This window comes from Triturus cristatus, chromosome 3_2 (assembly GCF_964204655.1).
Source record: "Triturus cristatus chromosome 3_2, aTriCri1.1, whole genome shotgun sequence".
Lineage (NCBI taxonomy): Eukaryota > Metazoa > Chordata > Amphibia > Caudata > Salamandridae > Triturus > Triturus cristatus.
The window spans coordinates 811,661,103-811,683,565 of NC_140584.1; the positions used below are offsets into that span (position 1 = coordinate 811,661,103).

The following is a 22,463-nucleotide window of genomic DNA, read 5'->3' on the forward strand; positions in this document are numbered from 1 at the left end:
CTCTAGGTGATGTGAGAGCGACTTCTTGTTGAAACAATAGTGCTTTGAGTCTGCTTAGCTTGTTGAAATCTGTTTTCAAAGTTGGAATGGAAGGCCAAAGAGAACTATCTACAATCCCATGCGGGGGTGGAGAAAGGACATTGCTGCAACATGTAATGCGTTATTTAACGTGGTTATTCAAAATAAGATAACTGTCATTAGAAAGCAAAGTTAGCGTGGGAATAATAGCTGGGACAGGGGTACCTTTAAAAAAACAAGCCAGATTAGATGCCGAAACGTTGCAAGCTCCGTGCAATTTTACTTGTCTTACTGTGGAATCAGTCCTCCCCTGTAAGGAAAACTTCCTTATCTGCGCGCTGACATCAATAGGTGAATGGCAGCAACCATAATCAACCATAATTCATTAATATAATTATTGCCGAGGTATTCATACCTACCAATCGGGTAGTGTTGTATGCAAGCCGTGAACTGAAAAAGTGAAATGGGCAGTAAAATAACCCCATATATGAACCACACAGCTGAATCAGTCTCTGCTACAGAAATGGTAACTGTTCTATTTGTTCCATATGTAACAATGTGTATGTTATGTCTTTCATTTACATTATTTTCTATTTATCAGTCAAATTAAACAGTAAAAACAGTGCAGAAGCATTCAAAGAATCCCATGGCACTTTTCCATTTTTGTATCTTTGCAAGGTCCAAGCAAACTGCATTACAGAACGTAACTGATTTGGACCATGATACAAAACAGACATCTCATGTTGAACAATGTCAATGACAGGCGATACGAAATTATCTTAAGTATATATATGGGAAGACGGTGTATTAATGCTGTTATCCACCACTGCAAGGACTTTTTCAAAATTTGCCTGGTCATTCTGATGGTGAGGCAAAGCAGCTTCCATATGCCACAGTTTCCAAAATTCATTATATGCGGAATAAATAAAAAGTTTTGTTTGAGGGGACTTGGGACCTAAAAGAAAATCAGCCAAATCGATGCCACCTGACAAACGAGAAAGGTGTTGTTTCACAGATGACTGTAGAATGTTCCAACCATTGCTGACATTATTTACCCAATGAATATGTGGTAACTGTATGTGAATGTGGGAAGCGTGGATCAAGCATACTTTGTGTAAAACCTTTTGCAGTATTAAAAAAACGTAATTGATATGCATTTGAAGTTGTCGGCCACACTAACCATCCCAAGGGGGCAAAATTGGAAGAGTTAAGTGTGCCATTTTGAAATAAGACAGCCAAGTCTTCAATTGTGTAGTTAGTATGTGCTTGCCATGTGTTATATGGAGCCAATAATGGAATGGAGGGAATATTTGGAGTTTTGGCTCTGGCTAAACCAGAACAAGTAGTCTGTTGTACCGTGTCATTAAAAAATAAGATTTGAGACGGTATCAGACAGGCACGCTGTAAAGCCTCCGTGGCCTGCACTTGCCAATCTCTAGTACCCCAAATGGATTTTAAATAAATTGTGTCCCTCCAATGCTCATAACCCTTCATGGACCAATTATTGCTGAAGGACATGGAATAAACCAATTTAGTGTGCGTTAACATAAATTTAGTTTGGGGGCGGCATTTTCAATTTATAAAAATAGGACTGTGAGTCAGACAGATTGTAACCAGGAAAATACACTAATTTACTTTGTTGGGTCATCGAAATTCCCTGTAACGGTGTTGGGCAATTCTCCCATTGGGTATGATTAAAAAAGGTTCTCTGAGTTTTGGGCTTATGTAAAAAATGATGGCTATAATGTTGATAACAGAATAAATCTGCGTAATTAGCCAAATTCAAATACAAATCTTCAGTGTCAAAAGCAGTGTAATATTTTAAATCAGAGAACAATGAATGAACGGCATGAACATCCCAGTCATCTGAAAGTATGTCGGACAAAATCACATCTCCTAAGGAAAAGCGGAAGATGTATGGAATGTTAAAAATTTCGGTTGGCTATGGATATCGTATGATACTTCATCCCAGATAATCCCCTCAACACTAGGAAACACTTGATATATTGACAAGGGCTTGGTCTCTTCATTATATGGGATGACGCGTGAGGGGCTAGAACTCCGTCAACAAAGTTCACAGCAGAGCGTGCAGGTAACTAATGGCCATTAATGAGTTGGAAAAACACAGTCACAAAGCCGCTCCACATGAAGAGGAATATCATCGTAAGCACCATCCAGATATATGTCCAGTGCGGGACCAAGTAAGTGCTTTTGAACCAGGAGATGAAAACACTGGCACAGGTAGGTGTCTCCGGCACTGACGATGATGAGGAAGATGTGTCAGAGGAAAAGCTATCTCGATCTATATAATAAGTACTGGACACCAGATGAAACAACGGGGGATGTACTGCATTGGATGTTTCAGGTATGGTACTCTGGAATATCAATTATGACTTCAATCGGAGGAGAAGTATACTCGATATCCTCAGATGTGGATGTAGAAGGGTAATAAATCAATCGAAGTTTCCATCTCGATTGCCTGTGAGTAGCCGAAGAAACAGAAGCCATCTGATTCAGTGAAAGATCTAGACTTGGAATGCTTGGAGGCATCGGCAATATGGTGTAGCTTGACATGTTCGATTGAAATGTAATGATTCTCCTTACGACCAGGTAAAGGAGGCAGGATCAAAGTACTTTCAAACCAAGGACTGTGACCGGTGCACGGTGGGATGGACCAAATTATTTTTTGTTCTCCACCTTTTCTCGGACCAGATCTCCAATTTTAGGACGCCAGCCAGAAACGGGTATCGGCACCACTGGATCCGTGGAAGAGGGCAACTGGGCTCTTGCTTGTGAATCACAAGCTTTTTGTAGATCATGTAACATAGCACAATGATTATCTACGTCAGAGGTTGCGGCAGCTGCCACAACGTCTAGACCAGCAAGCTCTGGCACAAACATTTTAATGTCAAGGAGCATTTCGTATGGGGTCCGCCCACCCAGAGATCTTATAGGGAGATTTAGTGCACGTTGGACTCCATACAGAGGAGTCAACCAACCCCTGCCAGTACCCAAGACTAGCTGTCAAAGATTGCTTTAAGTCACGGTTCATCCGCTCCACAACTGAATTGCCCTCATTCTGGTATGGAAACGAATGTTGCACCTGCACCCCCAGAGATTTCATCGCATCCCGGGAAGCCTTATAGGCAAACGCAGGACCTTGATCAGAATGGAAGGTGCCACATGCAAACGTCTTGACAAAGACACGCAAATCCATAATGACAGTTTGAGCGCCAGCACTACGTTGCGTCAAAACTCAAAGAAATCTAGTGCACGCATCCACTGCAACAAAGATGTGTTTAAAAGCTGTGTCAGATGTCAAAGAACCGCAGTGATCCAAATTAGATGCAACCAAATGGCTGATTAGAGATATAAAGTTGAGTGTGGGGTGGATGAGCAACAGCAGAAGGCTTAATTTGTTGACAAATGTCACAAGAAAGTACGCTTGCTGATATAAACCACTCCACCAGAAACGTTGCCGTAACAGAGACACCGTCGCTGACACTCCAGTATGCGCATAAGCTACGCCTTCATGAGCGACAATGATCAAAGAAAGTTTGCAGTCCTCGGGAATCAGCCAGTCTCCAACGGACGGAATTGTAGGAAAAGGGACTTGAACAGAAGACAAGTGATATGAATAATGTGAGGGAAAACCCTGGGTAAACTCTGTTCCCTCCTTCGTCTCAGCAATAGCAGCTAAAATATAATCAATTTTAGTCATTAACCTTGTGACTGCTGCAGATTTGACTGCCTCATCTCATCAGCCATTGAATTACCATCAGCGTGTGCTCCCACACCTTGATGGCCCAAAGTATGAATAATATGTGTGAGTGGCAAACGTTTCTCAAGAGCGGCCACCTGAACCCAAAGCATTTTATGCTTTATTGCGCCACCTTTTGAATCACAAAAATTATTTTGTGTCCAAAAGAACAAGTTGTCATTGAAGGATTGTACACAGTAAAACATATCGCACACCACAAGAGTAGGAACATCAGGATCAGCAAATTCAAGAGCCAAAACCAACGCATGTAGCTTCGCCAATTGAGCTGTGCAGTCGCTAAGAGACTGCGTGTGCACCAAGGAAGATTTAAAATCCCTATCAACAATTTTCCCTGCCACAATTGCATAGGGCCGCCGAATAAGCATGTTTAGAACCAATGGCTGGCAGCGCAGATCCATCAGTGTAAATAATGCATTTGTACTGATCAAGAGGAAGCAGTGACCGAGGAGGCGGGTGAACATGTTCATATTGTAAAAACCACTGCAAAGACCGGTCAAAGATAAAATTGACATCATCCGACATCAAAAAACTAGCCCATTGTATCCAACGTGGATGCAAGGCTTTTGAATTCGGAATACTAGCCTTTGTAACTGCTTCCAAAGCAGGTACAGGTGAGACCATGAAAATGCGTTTATCCTGAGCAAGAGAGCGTTCTTTCAGAATCCCCATCTGGACAGCGGTCAAGCTTTTTATGTAGAAGAAAAACGCATCTCAGCCGAAGTGTACAAATGCGATTTATAAGCTATGGGAACCGTGTCCCCCTTCATTGAATGTCAAGTAACTGAGAACTAACTCGTCAGGAACAATCCTTATGACCAGATTTGTAGAACTGTCACACGTTATCAAGTAGTTGGACGCAAGCAGAGCAGACTGCAGAGACCGAAGAATTGCGGTATGTTCAGGAAGCCGAAAAAGAAAGTTGTATCAAAGAGTAAAGTGGTGTGACACACTGAGCATAATCAGGAATGGTAGTCCTTCCAAAATTAAAAAAACAGCAAAGATTGCAAATTGAGTAGAGAGAGGTTTCAATTGTGCACCTTTCTCCAGAAAGTAAGGGGCCAACCCCCTATCTTCATTAATGAATTTGTAACCCTGAAAAAGAACTGCCAAACAGGCAATATGCGACTTGGCAAAGTTTAATTTGTACCCCAAGTCCGCAAAAGACATTATAATACGGTCCACACACACAAGATGCGGTATCAATTCCTCATCCGTCAAATAAATGTCATCGACGTATGAGAAAGCATCAGAGTCAATTTCATGTAAAACAAACTCTATGCGTGCCGCAAAAGCGCCGGGGCTATTTTTATATCCCATAGGCAAGCGCCTATACTTTTTATGATTGCATAGGGCATTGAAGGCTGTCAAGTCACGGCTATCAAGAGCTAAATTGTGACCATAAAAACCATTGGAAATATCAATAGTTGTTTTATATTTTTACAAACAATGGTATCAACTAACGCAGCGCTGTGGGTGTTCTGTACTGCAAAGGTACGAATATGACTATTCAAATTGTGGTAATCCAAAACAATACGATATGAACCATCTGGTTTCAATATTGGAACAAGAGGATTATTCATTGATGAAACACAGGGTTCAATTTCACCCTGATATTCCAGTTGGGCCAAGATTTCACTTACGGATGCTTTCGTGTCTCGCTTAGTTGTATGTTGGGGTTGTGGCAGTGATCGCAATCGAATTTCATGTGCTGGTGAATCCTTATCCCAACCCACCTGATTACACAGCCGGAGCAAGGGCTAATGCCCACTCCAACGCGTAAGCTTGTTTAACCTCCTCTGTGACATAGTTCGAAAAACTCGGGAAAATAACATCCTCCCCCTTAGAAGAAGCCAGAGCAAACTGGGGAGGCCAATCAACCTCTGCCAACAAAATATAGGAAGAAGTAAGGTTGTCCACCTTTTATCACCTTAAATTTGGAGGCCTATCTCAAGCCTATCAGGGGGTGCAACTCTTGTGTCAGCTGTTTCCACTGTAATGAACGTGTCAGTTGCTTTCATCTCCAGACACTGGAGGAGTGCCTCCCGCACTATGGTAACGCGGTTTTGAGGAGTGTTACCGCCCATCTCCAATCGAGGAGTAGGGTTCTCACTGTCTGAGGCATACTTAGCAGTCAAAGCGGCAACTTTTTTCTTCTGAAATGGGACACGATATTGAGGTGGTCCCTTCTGTTTGGCATTTACATCAAACTGGCGCTGCGGGTCACATCTTTGCTGCGCAGACTCGCCTTCTCTGCGATCCTGACGTCCTCCCCCGCCGAACTGTTGATCCGACGATTCCTGATGGGAATGATGATCAGGAAACTGAAACCTCTGGGGAGTTTAAATTTTAGAGCAGTCTCGCAAATCAGATCTACGTTCTGCTGTTGCTGCCGCTATTTTTTATTTCATGCCTTTTTAGGAAATACCGGATGACCCTCCTTTTCTGGAGGGGGCTTATTTTGCACCTGAGTAAGGTCTTACTCCCAAACTATTGTAACCCAGTGTTTTATAAACTTCCACAATAATGATCGGCAACTGCCACTGCCGATCAACGTCCGCCCCCGCCGAAAGACGTTGACGCACTTGCAAGCTAACTGCTTCACCTTTGAGAATGGCCAAAATCATATCGGAGACAATAGGTAACATGCCCACTAATCTCATCCCCAATTCCAGGGCTGGACCAGTCCTGTGTTCCTCCTGTACCTTCTTCAGAACGCTCAGCAGAATGCTCATGGAGGGGGTGCCAAAGCACAGTGTATACACCGCAGCAAACACCGTCCCCCAGGTGGTGCAATCGGCTAAAATGGGAACAATACCACTCGGTAAACTCATCGTAAGGATCCTGTTTTTCTCAGCAGGAGTAATATGTGGAAAAACAGCCTTGAGTTGCTCAAATTTCTCTGCCAACCATTATGGCAGATCATCTATATTCTAAGGACGTTTGCCCATCACCAAATTAATCATAAAGGGACTAATGACAAGACCACCACCATTTCCAGGTGGCTGGGGAGCGGCACCAGCCGGAGTCACTTGTATATTGCATGACATGAATTGAATGACACTTCTGTGTATATGAATCAATGACATATGTAACTGACGTAGCTCTGCGAGTCTAGCATTAATATAATTTGGATGTGGTGTAAAACTAGCCAAAATAGACCATGTGGCCCCGTTGACCTATAAGGGGCCTAAACGGAACACAGAAACAGTGTGAGGAAGGGCGCCATTAAACCAAATGGTATGCTCTCCAGCTGTTAACGGAACGTCAAGTAATCATGAAGGACGATAATTCTGCGGACCCGCGGCTGGTGTATATTAATGAAAGTAATTATCATTCCCATCCACGGCTGGAAATAACTTGAGTAAAAAACCTTGAAGCGGTAAGCTGCGTCCGCTTCGACCACAAAAATGAAATCGGCACCCGCATTAGGGACTCCACGTAGAGTCAAATACGCCCTGGTTGTGCCATATTGGAAAAGGGACAAAGAAACTGAGATCTGTAGTGAAAAATAGGGTACAGTAAAACCTTTTTAAATTTTTCAAGCTTGAAAAACCTATAAAGATACGAATATAAGAGGCTAAGCCCACCTCACCACAGTCGTCGCCGGAAACAGGTGTGAGGGGATTGTTTACAAGCACAAGCACTACTCAGGGGCCTCGTGAATAAGTACCAGACCAAACGGTCGCGCCATGTTGCAGGGATTCTGCATAAATACAGAACTATGCGCAGGAATATGGGACCTTTGTGTATAGGGACTGGGTCTTCCTACCACCTTCGCTCCCACGAACCCAGGACCGACTAGCTATAGTGTCTCATCGCTAGGTACTGTCTCGCTCTTCTCCCTGGAAAGGTCCCACTCCAAATGTGTGCTACTTATTCGTGTATTCTAATAAAACCCAAGTACATTTGTCCAAAAAACAGCTGCATTGTTATGTATTGTCTAAGGGCTAAGGTCTGGCCAGAACAAAATAACATGGGGCTTTGTTGTTCGACCTTGCACATAGTGTTCTGTCAAAATCCCAGGACCATGCAGAGAGTGAACACAGCGATGAGTTCTGATGTGAAAGCAGTAATTGAAATATTTCAAAAATAAAGACGTGTAGTAACGGGCGCAAAAGCAGCAGACAAGCCGAGCGACATGCTCATGCTAACTTAGTGAAAAACAACATTGTCCCCATGGGCCACATAACAAGGGAGGTCAGGGAGGCGGTGACCGGACTTTAGGCGACTCCGTGTGCCAGGATGCAAAGGGAATATAGGAGAAAGTCACTGGAGCGTCCTCAGGACGTGCCGTCCATCTTGGCTGCTTCAGCCACAACCTTAAAATATTTAATATAATTCTCAAACAAATATAAAAAATATAAAAAAATTGAATGGTAAGTGTTAGACCTGTCAGCCCTTTTGGCTGTTCCCTCCTCTTTTTTTTCCCCTTCCCTTCTCATTTTTTTCCTGTCCACTAACTACTTTTTGGGTGTTGATGTAGAGGCTCTGGGCGCCTCATCCTTACTACCTGAGGGAGAGGCGCAAGGTGCTTCACTGAAGAAACAGGAAGAGGGAGGTTAGACTCACAAAATGGTGGTTCCAACTGTCACCTCAGCACCTGGGCCATAGGCTGTCATGAGAGGTTCCGGAACCTTCTGGGCCACTCTGGCCAGTCAGGCCCCAGGTGATAAATAGAGGTGGGGGCAGGGCAGCCATTTTAGGAGTGAGATGAGCTGTGAGGTAGTCAGGAGTAAGGCACCTGAGTGGGGAGGTGGCTGCGCTAGATAGGGAATTGACAAGTCTTAGGGTCTGCGCGTCTTCCCTTATCAGCTGATACCACCCTCAACCTTCTGACCGGTCCCTGAACACAGCCAAAGACTTCGGGGGTCATCGTTTCCCTGGGAGCCTCCAAGTAGTCAGAATCCCTGAAGATTTGGACCCAGGAAGTGCGGGCGGATCTGGCATTGAGGTCGCCGCTTAGAGTCACGTGAGCGGGGCAGACGCCGTAGCGCCGCTCCCCTGCTGCCAGTGTTGTGAGGTGGCCGCGCCCCCGCAAGCCGCGCTGCTACTGGCGGCTGCGGGAGCCCGGAACTGAGGACGCGGAAGCGAATTGGGCCAGCCCCTGACCTGAGGAAACCGCTAAGGAGTGAATCCAGTCGGCTGAGGGAGCGAGGCTCCCACCAGCGAGGCTCCCACCAGGAGAGGAGCCCCACCCGCAGGGTAGCCCTTGGGGGAGGTGGTTGGCGGTGGTGCTCTGTTCTTCGCCGTCCCCTTTTGAGATCTTCTTGTCAGCGCAGCGAGCTCCGTCTACCCCGAAGAGGTGGGCACTCGTCTCCCGTTTCTAAGGAACTTCGTGAGAGGAGGACACCAAGGAAACAGTAAGCTGGGCATAGACAAAAGGGGGGGGGGAGGGGGAGCCAAGAGAGCACAACAGAGCACACGAGAGCCCGCACTTTCAGACAGAAGATGTCTTTGTAGCCCCGATTATTGGACTTTGGGGAAACCAGGGCCCAGTTTATAAATAACTATTCATGGTCCTAATACCACGTGTGACTGAAGTCAAAGTAGTAGTAATTACACGCATAGCGTGTAAGGCAGCAGACCGAGTCTTGGTATCAGTGAGAGTTTATGTGTACTGCCTATCTGGAGGGGAATAATCTTGATGATAAAGAACCTACAAATAAACTGTCTAGATGTCACTAAGTAACTCCCAGCAGCCTGGTCCTTGTCCCGCTAGTATCTGAGTGTAATAAGTTAATTATTAGGGACAATATAGGAGTCAGAGCGTGTTGCCGTAAGAGAAACCAACTGTCAAACGAACACTGTGTAGACTAAATGATTTCTTGAAATGGTGTAAAACATAATTGTTGTGCGAAAGTAAAGTAAGGAATAGTATTGTCAATTTAAATATAATGAAATGTTCTTACCCTGAAATGTGATCCTGAGTAACCCCGTTTGAGAAGACAAGATAAAGACTTCTAGTAAACTTTAAAATTAATCGGTGTGCTGTCCTTTTCAAGTGGTGTTGCGTTAAGTTGTGAGCTGGGTGTGATGCAAGCACGAGATGCTATGTTGGGATAAAAGCCTGTTGGCCTGAGCCAAGCTACCTCTAGGACGTTAGGTCCAACAGTAAGGTTTGAGCTTTTCTAAATTTTTATTGAGGCCACCCATAGTCCATACTATATTCTATTTGATGCACTTGCGCTGCTCCCACGAATAAATCTGAGGATACTAACTTAACTTTTACCTTCCAATTTTAAATTCCTTCACATCTATAAAATGTTTTTAAATTTTACATATTGCTTCCTTATTCATAAACACTTTATTCGTCTGTTAATATAAAATTTTCTAAGCTGTGGCTGACCTCCTGAGTAGGCTTCTTAGACCCTGAGCTAGCCCTTAAAGTACTAAAGCTTTAATCATACACGACAAAAGAGCAGAGCACTTGTTTAGCACAAACCTAGCTGAAAGGCAGCAGAGCCCTGTACAATGTCAAAGCCAACAATGCATTGTCGGAAGCGCACAATCATAACAACCTAATTTGAAATGTTAATCGGCTATGAAAATACACTGCTTTTGGCAGATTTATTGTTCTCAGCACAGTTCAGGCCTGCACAAATCCCACTAGGCTAGGGCCAGCTAAAACATAGGAAAACATTGCATGTATGTGTTAACAAATCTAATCTAATCTCTGACCTTGATGGTCTAATTCGGATTACGCGGGCTTTAAAAAAGAAAAAAAAAATGTAAGTTCTTTTGTTAGCCACAAAGTTTTGATTTTACAAAACGTTTATATAAAATATACTTACTTTTAGGGGTCTGCAACCAGACCTGTTTAACCAGTGTGCTGTGGGTGCCTGGCTTTTATGCATCTTACACTTCTCACCTATACTTGCAAACCCCAGTGAGCCTAGTGATGTTTACATGCGCTGCTTGGCACAAAGTCTGGGCCTACAAGTAAGAACGCTGCTCCTCAAAGAGTTATCTGGTGTTGCCTTTGCTTGTGCCCATTGAACTCTGGGTGTCTGTCATATTCCACTTTTTACCACATTGTGGACTCAGTGCCCTAGCTCTTTAACAGTTTTATTGAGGTCATTTAGGATGACATTGGTTATATGTTGTTTGAGGTCGTAAGCAGTGCGCACAGAGGAATAACCATGGTTGCATTCCTAACCATTACTGTTGTTTCAGTTGTTTAAGTTTTTGCTTTGTAACCATAATGTTTGTTAAAGAGGAGTAGTCCTAGTTTGTAACAAAGCACATTATTCTTTCTTCTGAGTAAAGAACCATTAATTCCTGGTTAGAAATATATTTCCGATCTGTTTAATGTTTAATTATTTACTTAGGCCTCTGGACCCCCTTTGTTGTTGTTTTACTGCATCACACAATTAAGTATTCATGGCTGCAATAAAGTGCTGCTCTCTTTTGAAATCTGTGGCATTTGAATTTCAAAAATATACATCAATTTGTCAATTTATGAGACATTCAGTCTCTCCCATCAATGTTTTAATTTCCTTACTCCTCTCCCTACTATCCCTGGGGTTGGAATGGTGCAACAGCCCTCTTAAATCCTCCAGTGTGTTTACTGCAATGTGGGATCTACAAATACTTGTGGATCCTCTCAACATCTAGTTTTGGATTTCAACAAATTTTACCAGACCTGGCTTGCCAGTGCACTTTCCTAAATCCACTGATACCAAAATAGTTGATGGAAAAGAATGCTCCCACCTCTGATAAGAGATTGTTTAACAAACAAATGACCCCTGGTTGTTCCATGGATTCTCATTTGAGTTAATTCAGGAATTACCAGTACAAAAGATTAAACCGTCAAAGCCTGATACCTTCTTTTAAATATTTCTAAGTACTGGATGGATTTTCACCAAATTTGTTGATTTTATTTCATCAGTTTCTGTTATAGGAATGAGCACAAAAGGTCTTATTGTCTCACAATAAGAAACCCTGCATTTAGATTATCCCTAGTAACTATGCCCCCAATCTGCTCCACATTTAAAATAAAGAATCTGAGTTGTATGTGTCAAGCATATGCAAAAATCCATGGAGATTTGTCAGACTATACCAGAGTTACTAGCTAATGAAAAGATCAATTTCCCATGGATGTCTCAAATTAATCATTATTGCGGTCAGTTTCTCTGTAATAGATACCATTGTAAGCACCAATTGAGAAATTGAATAAATGTCAGTAAAAGACCCTGATTCTAATGACTCCTTTTCTAGTTTTCCTAATAGTTATTCTCCTTTCTGTTCACAACCTTGTCAGGTATGCGATAGACGATGTTCCCTTTTCCATCCCGGCAGTCTCAGACATCATTGATCTCAGCAACGTCATCAACAAACTCCTGGAAGCACAAAATGGTGAGTACTGTTTCTTGGAATTTTTGCCTCTTGATTGTTGTGTTCCAGTTTCTTTCCTGAATAAGTCTTGAAAAGGGCAGTGTCTTGTTAAGTAGTTGACCTGATGTGGCATCCAATTTTTAGAATGCTAACCATTCGTGACCCATCTAACTTATGGGTGTAGTTTTCTTCTGTGCCCTGAACAAAGCCGAAGTCAAGCTCCTTCAAGAGAAGATATCACAGATATTCCTGACCTTGACAAATTTGTAGCATCTGCTATTCTGTTGTTTTTGCAGATCATTAGACTTAGCCTGAATTTGGTGCTGCAGTCTGCAATGTCTTGCTCTTATCTCCTCAAGCCTCTGTTCAGGGCAAGAGGGGGACGAGTCTACTTAGACAATTTAAAGCAATTACTTGTAGTAAGGCCAGTAGGGCTGATTTAGAGTTAATCATATTTAAAGCTTGTGTTTTATCTGTAACTCACTTCTCTCCCCGGTCCTAATGGTCAAAATACTTAGTTTACAAAGTAAATGCTTCATGCTACCACTGGAGAGGTGTGCTGGTGTTCCCAACGATATGTATGTTCTCAGCAGCGTTCTATTTAATTCAATTTACCACTGACACATTTCTTAGTCTTTGCATCGCCCCATCTTCGACAAGAACATTCAAATCCAATTTAGCTTCTGTACAAATAGGGGTCAGAATCCAACTATATCTGCTTATTATTGCCTGTAACACAAACTGAAGAATGACCCTGCGGCTCAAAAATCTGATTACAAACAAATACCAGAACCTTCGCAACCCATAGTTTGGAAGCACTGGGGCGAAGCAATAGGATGTGCATTTTGATGTGGATAAATGTATTCCCTACTCCCCGCCACCCCCCTCCCTCCCCCCCTGCAATGTCTGTCATGAACTCTTTTCTATGCTAGGTTTTGCTAATCTTAAAACATCCTTTATGCTTTACCCAGGAAGCTCCAGACTGCCATTACCTGTAACGCAATGTTTTTAAGCAGGAGTAGCATAGAATTACCAAATAGGTTAAGCTTATCAGAATTTATGCTATTCCGTTATTTTTACTAGATTCTGTGATATCTTTTTCCAAAATTTGTTCCAAGGGTTGTCTCTATATAGTCCACGGATCTTTTCTTGTTTTAATTTCAAAATTGTCATGTATGATCATACACCGTTATCTTGCCGGGATATCGTTTTAGTCTTGTACTGAAAACATGTGGGCCCATTAAGATGGTTGCCTTTGGAACATAATCCTGTGTTTTTGTTTGGTTCATTTGCACTCCGTGGTCCCTATATTTTTTTTCTGAGTTGGTACTCCCTTTCTTCATGGTTGGTAATTGTTCTCTGCGTTAGGCTACTTTCTTGTACAGCAGCTTTTTTATGGTCTACTTGGCACTCAATGCAACCACATGGCTGGAAATGTTGCCCTAGCCTAGCCCTTTTAAGTAGTTTCTACTCCTACTCTTGTTAATTTAGGCTAGCACAGATTCAGGCATACCCTGGGAACCTGCCAGTACTGGCGATTTACTTAATGCAGTAGGATTACTAAGGCTGGTGTCTCTCAAGTTTAGAATCTTGCGTAACTGACCCAAACCACCACCCCACTTGTCTGAGTTATATTCTTTGGCTGGCGAGGGAATTGTGTTGTTTTTTTCCTTGATGTCACTTGTAGGAGTCAACCCTGTACCATAAATTGTTTATCCCAATCGACAAGCACCCTCCGTTTAATTTGCTTTTCCCAATAATCCCACCATTGTAAGTCCACTGGCAGTTACTGTTGTATGACCCTATCAAATCCAAACATTTCAGACAGTGCAATACACATTTTAGCTGATTTGGAAGAACTTGCATAAGGTGCACCACAATTATATTAACTTGTAAAGAGGTGCTACGTCATATGAGCTCTGACCTTTGTCTTCCTCTTTCTATGCCACAGCGGACCACAAGCATGTCGAATTCGACTTCCTCATCAATGGCCAGTTCCTGCGGATGTCGCTGGCCAAGCATATGGATATTGAGGGCATCTCCACGGTAGGTGGTCTTCAGTCTCAGCAGAGAGTGAGGCTCCTTGACAGACTGTCAACAAAAGCCTGCCCATCCCGCTGGACTGTTCCAGTGTTGTCCTTAATGGGCAGTATCAAAGTGGTCCAGCCAGATATTGAAGTAGATTATGCCTTCTTAAGTTTCAAATATGTTCCCATCAAAGAATCCTGTATCTGGTGTTCTGTCTCAGTTGCTACTTTATTTTAATAAAATACTTTCTTATACGTACAACTATGGTTTATCTTCAGGGTTCAGTTTTTTGTCATATCTCCTTCAGCTTGTTTATTTGCATTACTTTTGGTTTATTACTCACCCATCTTTCCTCCTTTCTGGGTGATATTTGTTATTTTCTGTATTGCCGCCTGAAGATTAAACTCTTTGTGTTCTCTCAATTTAAATGGCAATTTTCCCCATGGAAGTGTCCAGGTTATTGTTAAACACCACATTACCATTTTGTTTACTATGCACAGTTTGAATGCAAGCGATTCTAGACGCATAATGGCATAACTATTGAGTTTGAAGCGTTAAGTGTTTTTTAGTGGTGTGGTGTGTTGTGTAGTTCTTCAACTTTTTTTTGTCAAGCAACAGTTGTGTATGTTACATATTATTTCTGTGATGATGAAAATAGGTTTTATTGAGATGCCAGCGGTTCCAGGAATCTATGACCCAACTTGAAATGGAGCAGAATGAGAATAGCCAGGATTTTAGCTTTTGCAAATGGAGTGTGATGTTAGGGCCCTGACATGTTGTGGCACTTTCCAGTGCATTGGGCCCTTGAGGTTAATAAGGCATATTTTCAGAATTGACTTTTGCCCAAAGGTAAGACAGTTGTTCCTGCCAGATGTTTCTCATGAAAAGAGGTTGGTTGACCATGACCCCTATATAAAATGTTAAACATGCAATGAAATAGTGAGTTACTAGTTTCCCTTTTCATCCACCGAGCCATTTTTGCTTTTTCACCCAGAACTTTATAAGAAGACTGACTGCTTGTAAAGTTGGACCCATACCTAGATAGAAATGTAGCATATGCTTGGGTTATAAGCTTCCAATTGTGAAGCATTTTATCAGGCTTATTGACCACAAAAATCAAGGCTGATGAAGTTGGTGTGCATATGCTCATGCTCACTGAGCAACTTATACATTTTGCTGCTTTATTTCCATACTACTTGAAAAAGAACATAAATTGATTTTGGGTCCAACACCTGCTTGGTGTGTCAATGGGGGATTTTCTTGCCACATACGACAATTGTAAGGTCTCACAACTGTTGTAGCTTGCCACTGTTTTCAAATTATTTAGTGACCGGCATTATAGATATGAAGCCAGCTTCCAGACCAGACGATGCCGAGAGATGAACCCCTACATTCATCTGGGGCGCACTGGTTTTCTGTTTTGTCATATTGCATATTGTTTTTGTTCGTTATCCTACATGTCACATGCTCATTTAGTTGTGTAAGTATATGAGACAAGCTGTTACAGACCAATGTAATTTTATACTAGCATTTCACGAAATGCTCAAACATGATTATTCCCTTTTGACACATTACGACAATGCTTTCAATAGAAATGTCATCCACTGAAACCGTTCCTCCGCAGATGCCACCACAACTGTTTCTGGTAACAATAATAAAAGTGCAACAAGCAGAAACTACTAACAGTTTTAGTAGTAGCTATTGTAGAAGTAGTATCCATAATGTACACTGATGTTACATCTTGTTTATGATATTGGCAAGTTGTGATGTTACAACTAGAGCACTAGTAAAAAGATGAATGTAAATACATTCTGTTGCTTTGGTACCCATGGTATTCTAAAACGTTTAATAAAACTACCAATGTTAATAATGCCTGTCTTTAGAATTAAAATTTGATGTTTAGTTTGAGAGTGACAAAAGGAAAATGTTTGTTACCTTGTAAATATCTGCTAGTGGTAGACGGTTCACTTGGGTACCCCAACCTGACTGGGGGTCAAGAAAAGCCTTGCTGCTGTAGCTGTTTGCAGCTGGCTAGCCCCATACTCTGTTCCTCGGTGTTGCCTCCTAAAGAGGAGCCCTGAGGTTTGGGTTGTAGGGCCTCATTATGTTTTTTAAAGCATTTTCTCCAGCATATCGTCCACCTGTGGTCCAAAAAGATATTCCCCATCAAATTGGGAGTTGAGGTATGTCGAACCTCCAGTTTAAAGGCTGAGACTCAGTCAAGAAGCGTTTTTGCGAAGGCAGTGTCCATGGCATCTAGGGCACAGTGTGGATTTGTTTTGGCGATGATTTTCCCCTCTTCATCCAATTACTCACATTTTCTTGTGGGCATCTGGGAGGTGCTTTGAGTGCCTTCATCTCCTCTCAATAAAACCTCTCGTACTGTGACAGTAGCACATCTGAATGGCAATACACCACTGCATAGTAACCCCTACTGCTACTCTTATACCAGCAGCATCTACACATTTCCTTTCTTCATTGTTGCTGCTGGTAAACCTTGGAATAGTCTTCCTCTGTATATTAAAACCACTATGAATCGCATACTATTCTGGAAATCCTTAAAACCTTCTTTTTTTTTTTTTTTTTTTAGTTTAGATTCAGGGTTTTTGTTCTCTGTCGTAGTTTTTAGCACGCTTTATACATTTTATTTCATTTCTTATCTGGGACTGCGGCGTACACTGTGGCCTGGGCTGAAGCCCTCTTTCTGGCAGTATGACCTACCAGTGAGTCTGGGGGAGCTGGCCTCTAATATAAAGGATGTTAGTAGAAGAAGTTCTATATTCCTTTTCAACCTTACCCCTAAATGGGTCCTCAAAATTATCAGGTGCTGACTTCATCATACCCTTGAGCATGGGTAGCAACTGTACACTGCTTTGGTGATGGTCTTCACCAAGAAGTCATCCTCATCCTTTGACATGCATGGCGACTTTATGGTGGTAAACCGCTCCCTGTTGCTGTAGTATCAACTGGCACAGATGGTTTAACAGGGTATGGCTCCCGGTCTTGGTCCTCAGGCAGTCAAAATCTGTAGTCGTCCCATGGGTCATCTCCACCACTTGCACCAATGGGCTGCTCATATTGATCCCCTTCCCCATAGGGGCTTCCTGGGACCGAAAAAGAATGTACTGACCACCTCCAGGTATTGAAGTGGAAGTGGGTGTGGTAGCAGTGGTGAATTTAACCTTGGTGGTGTGTGTGGCCGTGGTAGTGGTGATGCTGGAGCAGGTGTGCATGCTTGTGTGGGGAGGTTGTGGAGAAGTACTTGTTGTTTCATCCCTTCTTTTTCTTGTGCGCTGGTGTCGAGGTGTTTCATAGTCAAGTACCTCCTTTAAAGTCAGCATCCTGTTTTTAGAAATGGGAGAAAGCATGGAAACTGGCCTTGGCTGAAGTGGATTTGCCAAACCCTGCATGTTTCATGATGAATTAAAACTGCTTTTGCCTGGTGTCTCATTCCTCTGCAAGTCTCTCGAGAATGGGAGCGTCGGTGGTTTGGGAGGTCGGGCGGGAGGGGGCGAGTGTGTCAGCTTCTTCTTTGAGTCCAACATCGGATGCACAAATTTCAGCTCCAAAGGTGGATGCTTGTTTCCTTTGAGCAGATAAGATGTTGATTCCAAGCCCCTTAGTGAATGGAGTCTCAATTCCGAAGCGTTATCTCGGTGCCAACCGGAGCTTGAGGGCAGTGGTGGATTAGAAGCCTTTTTGTTGACCGGTGCTGTGCCATTTATGGGTGGTACGCACAGACCTAGGGGTTTTCTTTGTGCGGGATCCTGCTGGCTTTGCCCCTGAAGGGTGTAACACTTCTTTTTTGGAAGTGCTCAAGCACATTGTCTCTGAACTGGGTGTGCGCTGAGCTGCTGATGTGGCAGAGGCTCCCACCTCCCCTTTCTCAACATCAGTGGGGTCCTGTTCTCCCGAAAAGGTCTAAAGTGCCTAGCACCTTTGCCTCTGGTAATGCACCATTGTCTTGCTCTGGAAGACAAGACAGGAATTTGCTTGTGAACTCCTCTTGCTGAGGAGAGATTGATGTTACAGACCTCCTGGTGATCAGGCCACCAATACTTCTTATTGCAGTCGAGCAGAATCAGAAAAGAGAATCAGTGCGCTCCATCTACTGACATTCTCCAAGGCCAAGTCCTCAGTAACAGAAAAGAATGAAGGTAGGACTGGGCGCGCTGTAAGCGGGTTTCAAAACGATCATCTGTGTTAAAAAGTTTAGATAGCTAACCCTTATTGTTCTCTTTCAGTAGAAGCGCCAAAGTAAAGTGAGGCCTGAAGTCGCAGAAAGCAATTGTTTTGAACTCGGGACTCTAGCTAAACACTGCCAAAGCCAATAGCTTAAAAAACAGTCTAACGGCGGCGGAGTCTGTGCCTATGCGCATTGTCGACTAAGGGAGGAGTTACTCAGCACCATGTGACTCGAAGCTTCTTTGAAGAAAAACAACTTGTGATATCCAAACCCACCACAAAATGGCAGAAATATGCAAAGCATGTGTATCTGCAACTACAAAGATCAGTTACATTCACATGGTAATGATGTGATAGAAAACAAAGGACACTCCCAAAAGAAGTTCATGAATTAATTGCTTTTGGAACAGCTGTTCATAAATAAATGGATTATAATATCTAATGCATTAATAGTTAGAATCTTAATTTGAAATGTACGTTCTATGGTTGGAAGTCCTTTTATGGCTAAATAAAAGTATATACATATTTTCACAAATGGAAATAAATTTAGACTTCCCAGTTCTGCAGTGCTGCAGGAGTTAACTTAGCAAAATGCAAAGCAAAAGTTTGTAGTGGTTAATACTGAAGTTTTTAGTCACTACTAACTGGCATTTGTGTCACTGGGCGATAGTAATTTACACAGGGACACAAAGTGAAGTAGGAAAGTTCGGATTAGAACTCAAGTTTCTTAATTAGATACACAACACGTGAGCTCTCAGTCTATTTAGTTGATACTTCACACTCGATAATGTCTAGATATCCCATTTTACCTCATCTGGTGAAACTGAAACGAGTGTATAATGGAGATTAGACCAAAGTGGTGTGCAGAGAAATGTGGCAGCTTTTCAATGTCCCCCCTCTGTTTGCCTCTAACTGGTGGAATGGGAGAGAAGCCTTTGGCAACTGATTCTTTTCTTCTTACAAATGCAGGAAAATGTGGTGGAAATAGAGTATGTGGAGAAAAGCAACGCACCACAGCCGGAGGAATGCATGTTTCATGATGATTGGATCAGCTCGGTAGAAGCCACAGAGGAATGGTAAGTGATACATTTTGTTTCTCTCAGCCATTTGAAGAGTTAGTTTTCACTTCCACCAAAGTTCTTGGTAACCGTCCTGTGTGGAACAATGTTCATCCAATACCTTTGCTTTTTTAAATTAAGTTACCACAGACATGCCAAAATCCTGCTTTTCTGGACACGGGAGCACAGTTTTCTACCCTATCTCAACCATGACTTTAGCTGGCGGACTCGCAGCCTGGGCTTCCAACCTTTAGAATTTAGATTGTCCTTAAAATACGCAAAAAAATCCTCCTATTTAGAATCTAGACCTGCCTTTAAATCTCTTATCATTTATTTTGCAGGTGGGACAAGTCATATTGCATTTCGCTACAATCCACCTGGAACAGATTCTACTGAGGGCTTTTCAGTCCAACTTGCTAGATTTTAGGAAACCTTTCAAGACTTGCATTTGCCCCAAAACACCTAAATGGTCTGGAAGCCCCTCTACCATCATTCATACTCGCACCAAGCCTTTGTTTTTTCTGATGTGGTGTACTACATTTCTAGCTATCGTGAAGGAAAGTTTTCATTAATGTTAAGGACACGGAGATGAGGATTATGTCTTTTTAATTCTTTTTATTCTCCAACAGCAGCCAACAGTAAAAACAGCAGCATTTCTCAAGAAGGAGAAATTGGGTTTTTGTTGCTGTACCACCCCCTCCCCCCCCCACCTTTTGCCTAGTTTTTTTATACAAATTTGACTGAGGTGTACTGGGTCCCTGATTCCTAGTGTAAGTGTTCTTTTCCTAAAACTGTACCACAATCTGCAGAACTTCACCCCACATATAAGCCCCTAGTAAATGTTACCCTGAGCATTGGCACTGAAGAGGGTCCATTAGGACTGAAGCATGCATTGGTCCACCCTACCGACCCATCACTGAGATCATGCACACTGCCAGTGCATGCTGCATGTCTTGGTGCAGAGAAAACCAAAGAGTCGACATGGCACACATCCCTGTGTTAACAAAGTGAACACACTGTGTTCCTCGCTATTGAATCGCGCTACAAAACCAATCCGTGAGACATTGAACTGCACTTATCAAGGTGGCCTATCCTACTCTTACAGCAATGATGAGGCAAAGTATTCACTCTCAAAACATGAGGTCTCATTGAATAGGAGTTAATCAAGTATATTGGAAATCCATGCTTATTATACTTACATCTTGAAGGTTAATACTCAAGCCCTGATGAAGTTCACATGTAGTGAACCAAACGCGTTGGCTGTCCTGCTTCTTTCACAAGAATAATAAAGAGTACTTTGAACAGCACAAGGCGCAATTGGATTAATATTTGTGAATAATAATTGTGCAGTGCACTTCACACACATTGGTTCCTAACCAGAATTAAGACGTTTCTGCAGATTGCAGGATAATACTGATGCAGGAATATGCCCATGCTCATGATCAAGAGCTACAAATCTAAGTGGACGTCTTTCTGCTTTTGGTGCTAGAGTACAGGACTGTATCCCGACTGTGCAGCCACATCAGATGCAGCCGTATCTACTCCACTTGGCCAGAGAAGGCCTTAAATACACAATCTGGGCATAACATCAAGAATCAGACAATGCAGTGAGTTTCCATCCTGGTTTTCTCAAAGAATCATAAAACCATTGATGAAGGGATAATTCAGGCTTTCCCGTGGTCCGATGCCCTCTGATTCCATGGAAACTGACCTCAGTGCTCCATTAATATGTGCTACTACCCCTGGAATCCATTCATAAGGCACACGTCCAATAATTCTTATGGAAGGCCTCATGACCTTGCATTCTGCAAGAATAGCGATGGAGCGCCAACCCTTTAGAGTAAGGAACCATATTTACACTTCACAATGACAAACTCTCCAAGTTCATGCTTCAAAGTACTTTAACCCCTTGCATGCGTCGGACGCGCGGGAGCCGTCCAATGCATAAGTGCTAATGTGCGTCGACGGGTCCCGCGCGTCCGACACCATTGCACATTCAATCCCTCTCGTGCAGGTAACAAGAGGGATTTCTTTTTCTCCCCCAAAGCCTCCGGAGCTGGGGAAGAGCTTCCCCAGCTCCCGAGGCCCCCCCCCCCCCCTGTTTCTGTGAAAAGACAATCAGCGCGCACGTCGCGCTGATGTAATTTCACCGAAACTGAAATGAGACTTTAGGCTCACTTCCGCCAAGCCTGGGTCCAAAAACTCATGTGACCCCCACCCCCCTTGCAAAACCAGCTCAATTTCGGATACATAGGGGGCATCTGCGTTTTTGGTCTCTGGGTCCGCAGCCGCCTTGGGAAACCTACCAAACCCACACATTTCTGAGAACTAGACACCCGGGGAGTCCAGGAAGGTATGGCTTGCGTGGATCCCAAACGTTTTCCTACCCAGAATCCCCTGCAAACTTCAAATTTAGCTGAAAAAATCACTTTTGTTTCAAATTTCTGTCTGGGAAAGTTTGGAATCTACGTGGATCCACAAATTTCCTACCACCCAGCGTTCCCCCAGGTCTCCTGATAAAAATGATACCTCACTCGCGTGGGTGGGTCAAGTACCCGCGACAGGCAAGGGCCCAAAACGTATTTAGAAGACATCAAAATGACCTATCACAAAACAACCTGATTTTCCAATGGGGTCACCTGGGTTTTTGGCCCCAGGCTCGGCGGCCATCTTGGGAAACTACCAAACCCACACATTTCTGTAAACTAGACACCCGGGGGAGTCCAGTGAGGTATGGCTTACGTGGGTCCCCCAACGTTTTCCTACCCAGAATCCCCTGCAAACCTCAAATTTAGCTGGAAAAAACACATTTTCCACATATTTATGGGTGGAATCACCTTGCTGGCACAAATGTCCTACCCCACAGCGTTCCTCTTAGTCTCCCGAGTAAAATGATACCTCACTTGTGTGGGTAGGACAAGGGCCTGTGACTGGGAGAGCCCAAAACATAGGGATGTAGGGTATAGCACTGACAATTCTAAGCGCTAAGTTTTTTTAAAAATGCGTTTGTAGCCAATTCTGTATTGGACACCCACGCAAATGAGGTATCATTTTACTCG

At 43.1% G+C, this 22,463-nt stretch overlaps 1 protein-coding gene across 2 annotated transcripts in view; it reads left to right on the forward strand.

Annotated features, from left to right (window-relative positions):
* WDR12 (WD repeat domain 12) overlaps window positions 1–22,463 on the forward strand; it is a 252,188-nt gene that overhangs the window by 46,712 nt on the left and 183,013 nt on the right. For both annotated transcript variants that reach the window (XM_085648960.1, XM_085648959.1), the window contains exons 2-4: window positions 12,060–12,154; window positions 14,085–14,179; window positions 19,316–19,422. In XM_085648960.1, the coding sequence (XP_085505086.1) occupies window positions 12,060–12,154; window positions 14,085–14,179; window positions 19,316–19,422 (297 nt within the window). The remainder of the gene's footprint in view (window positions 1–12,059; window positions 12,155–14,084; window positions 14,180–19,315; window positions 19,423–22,463) is intronic.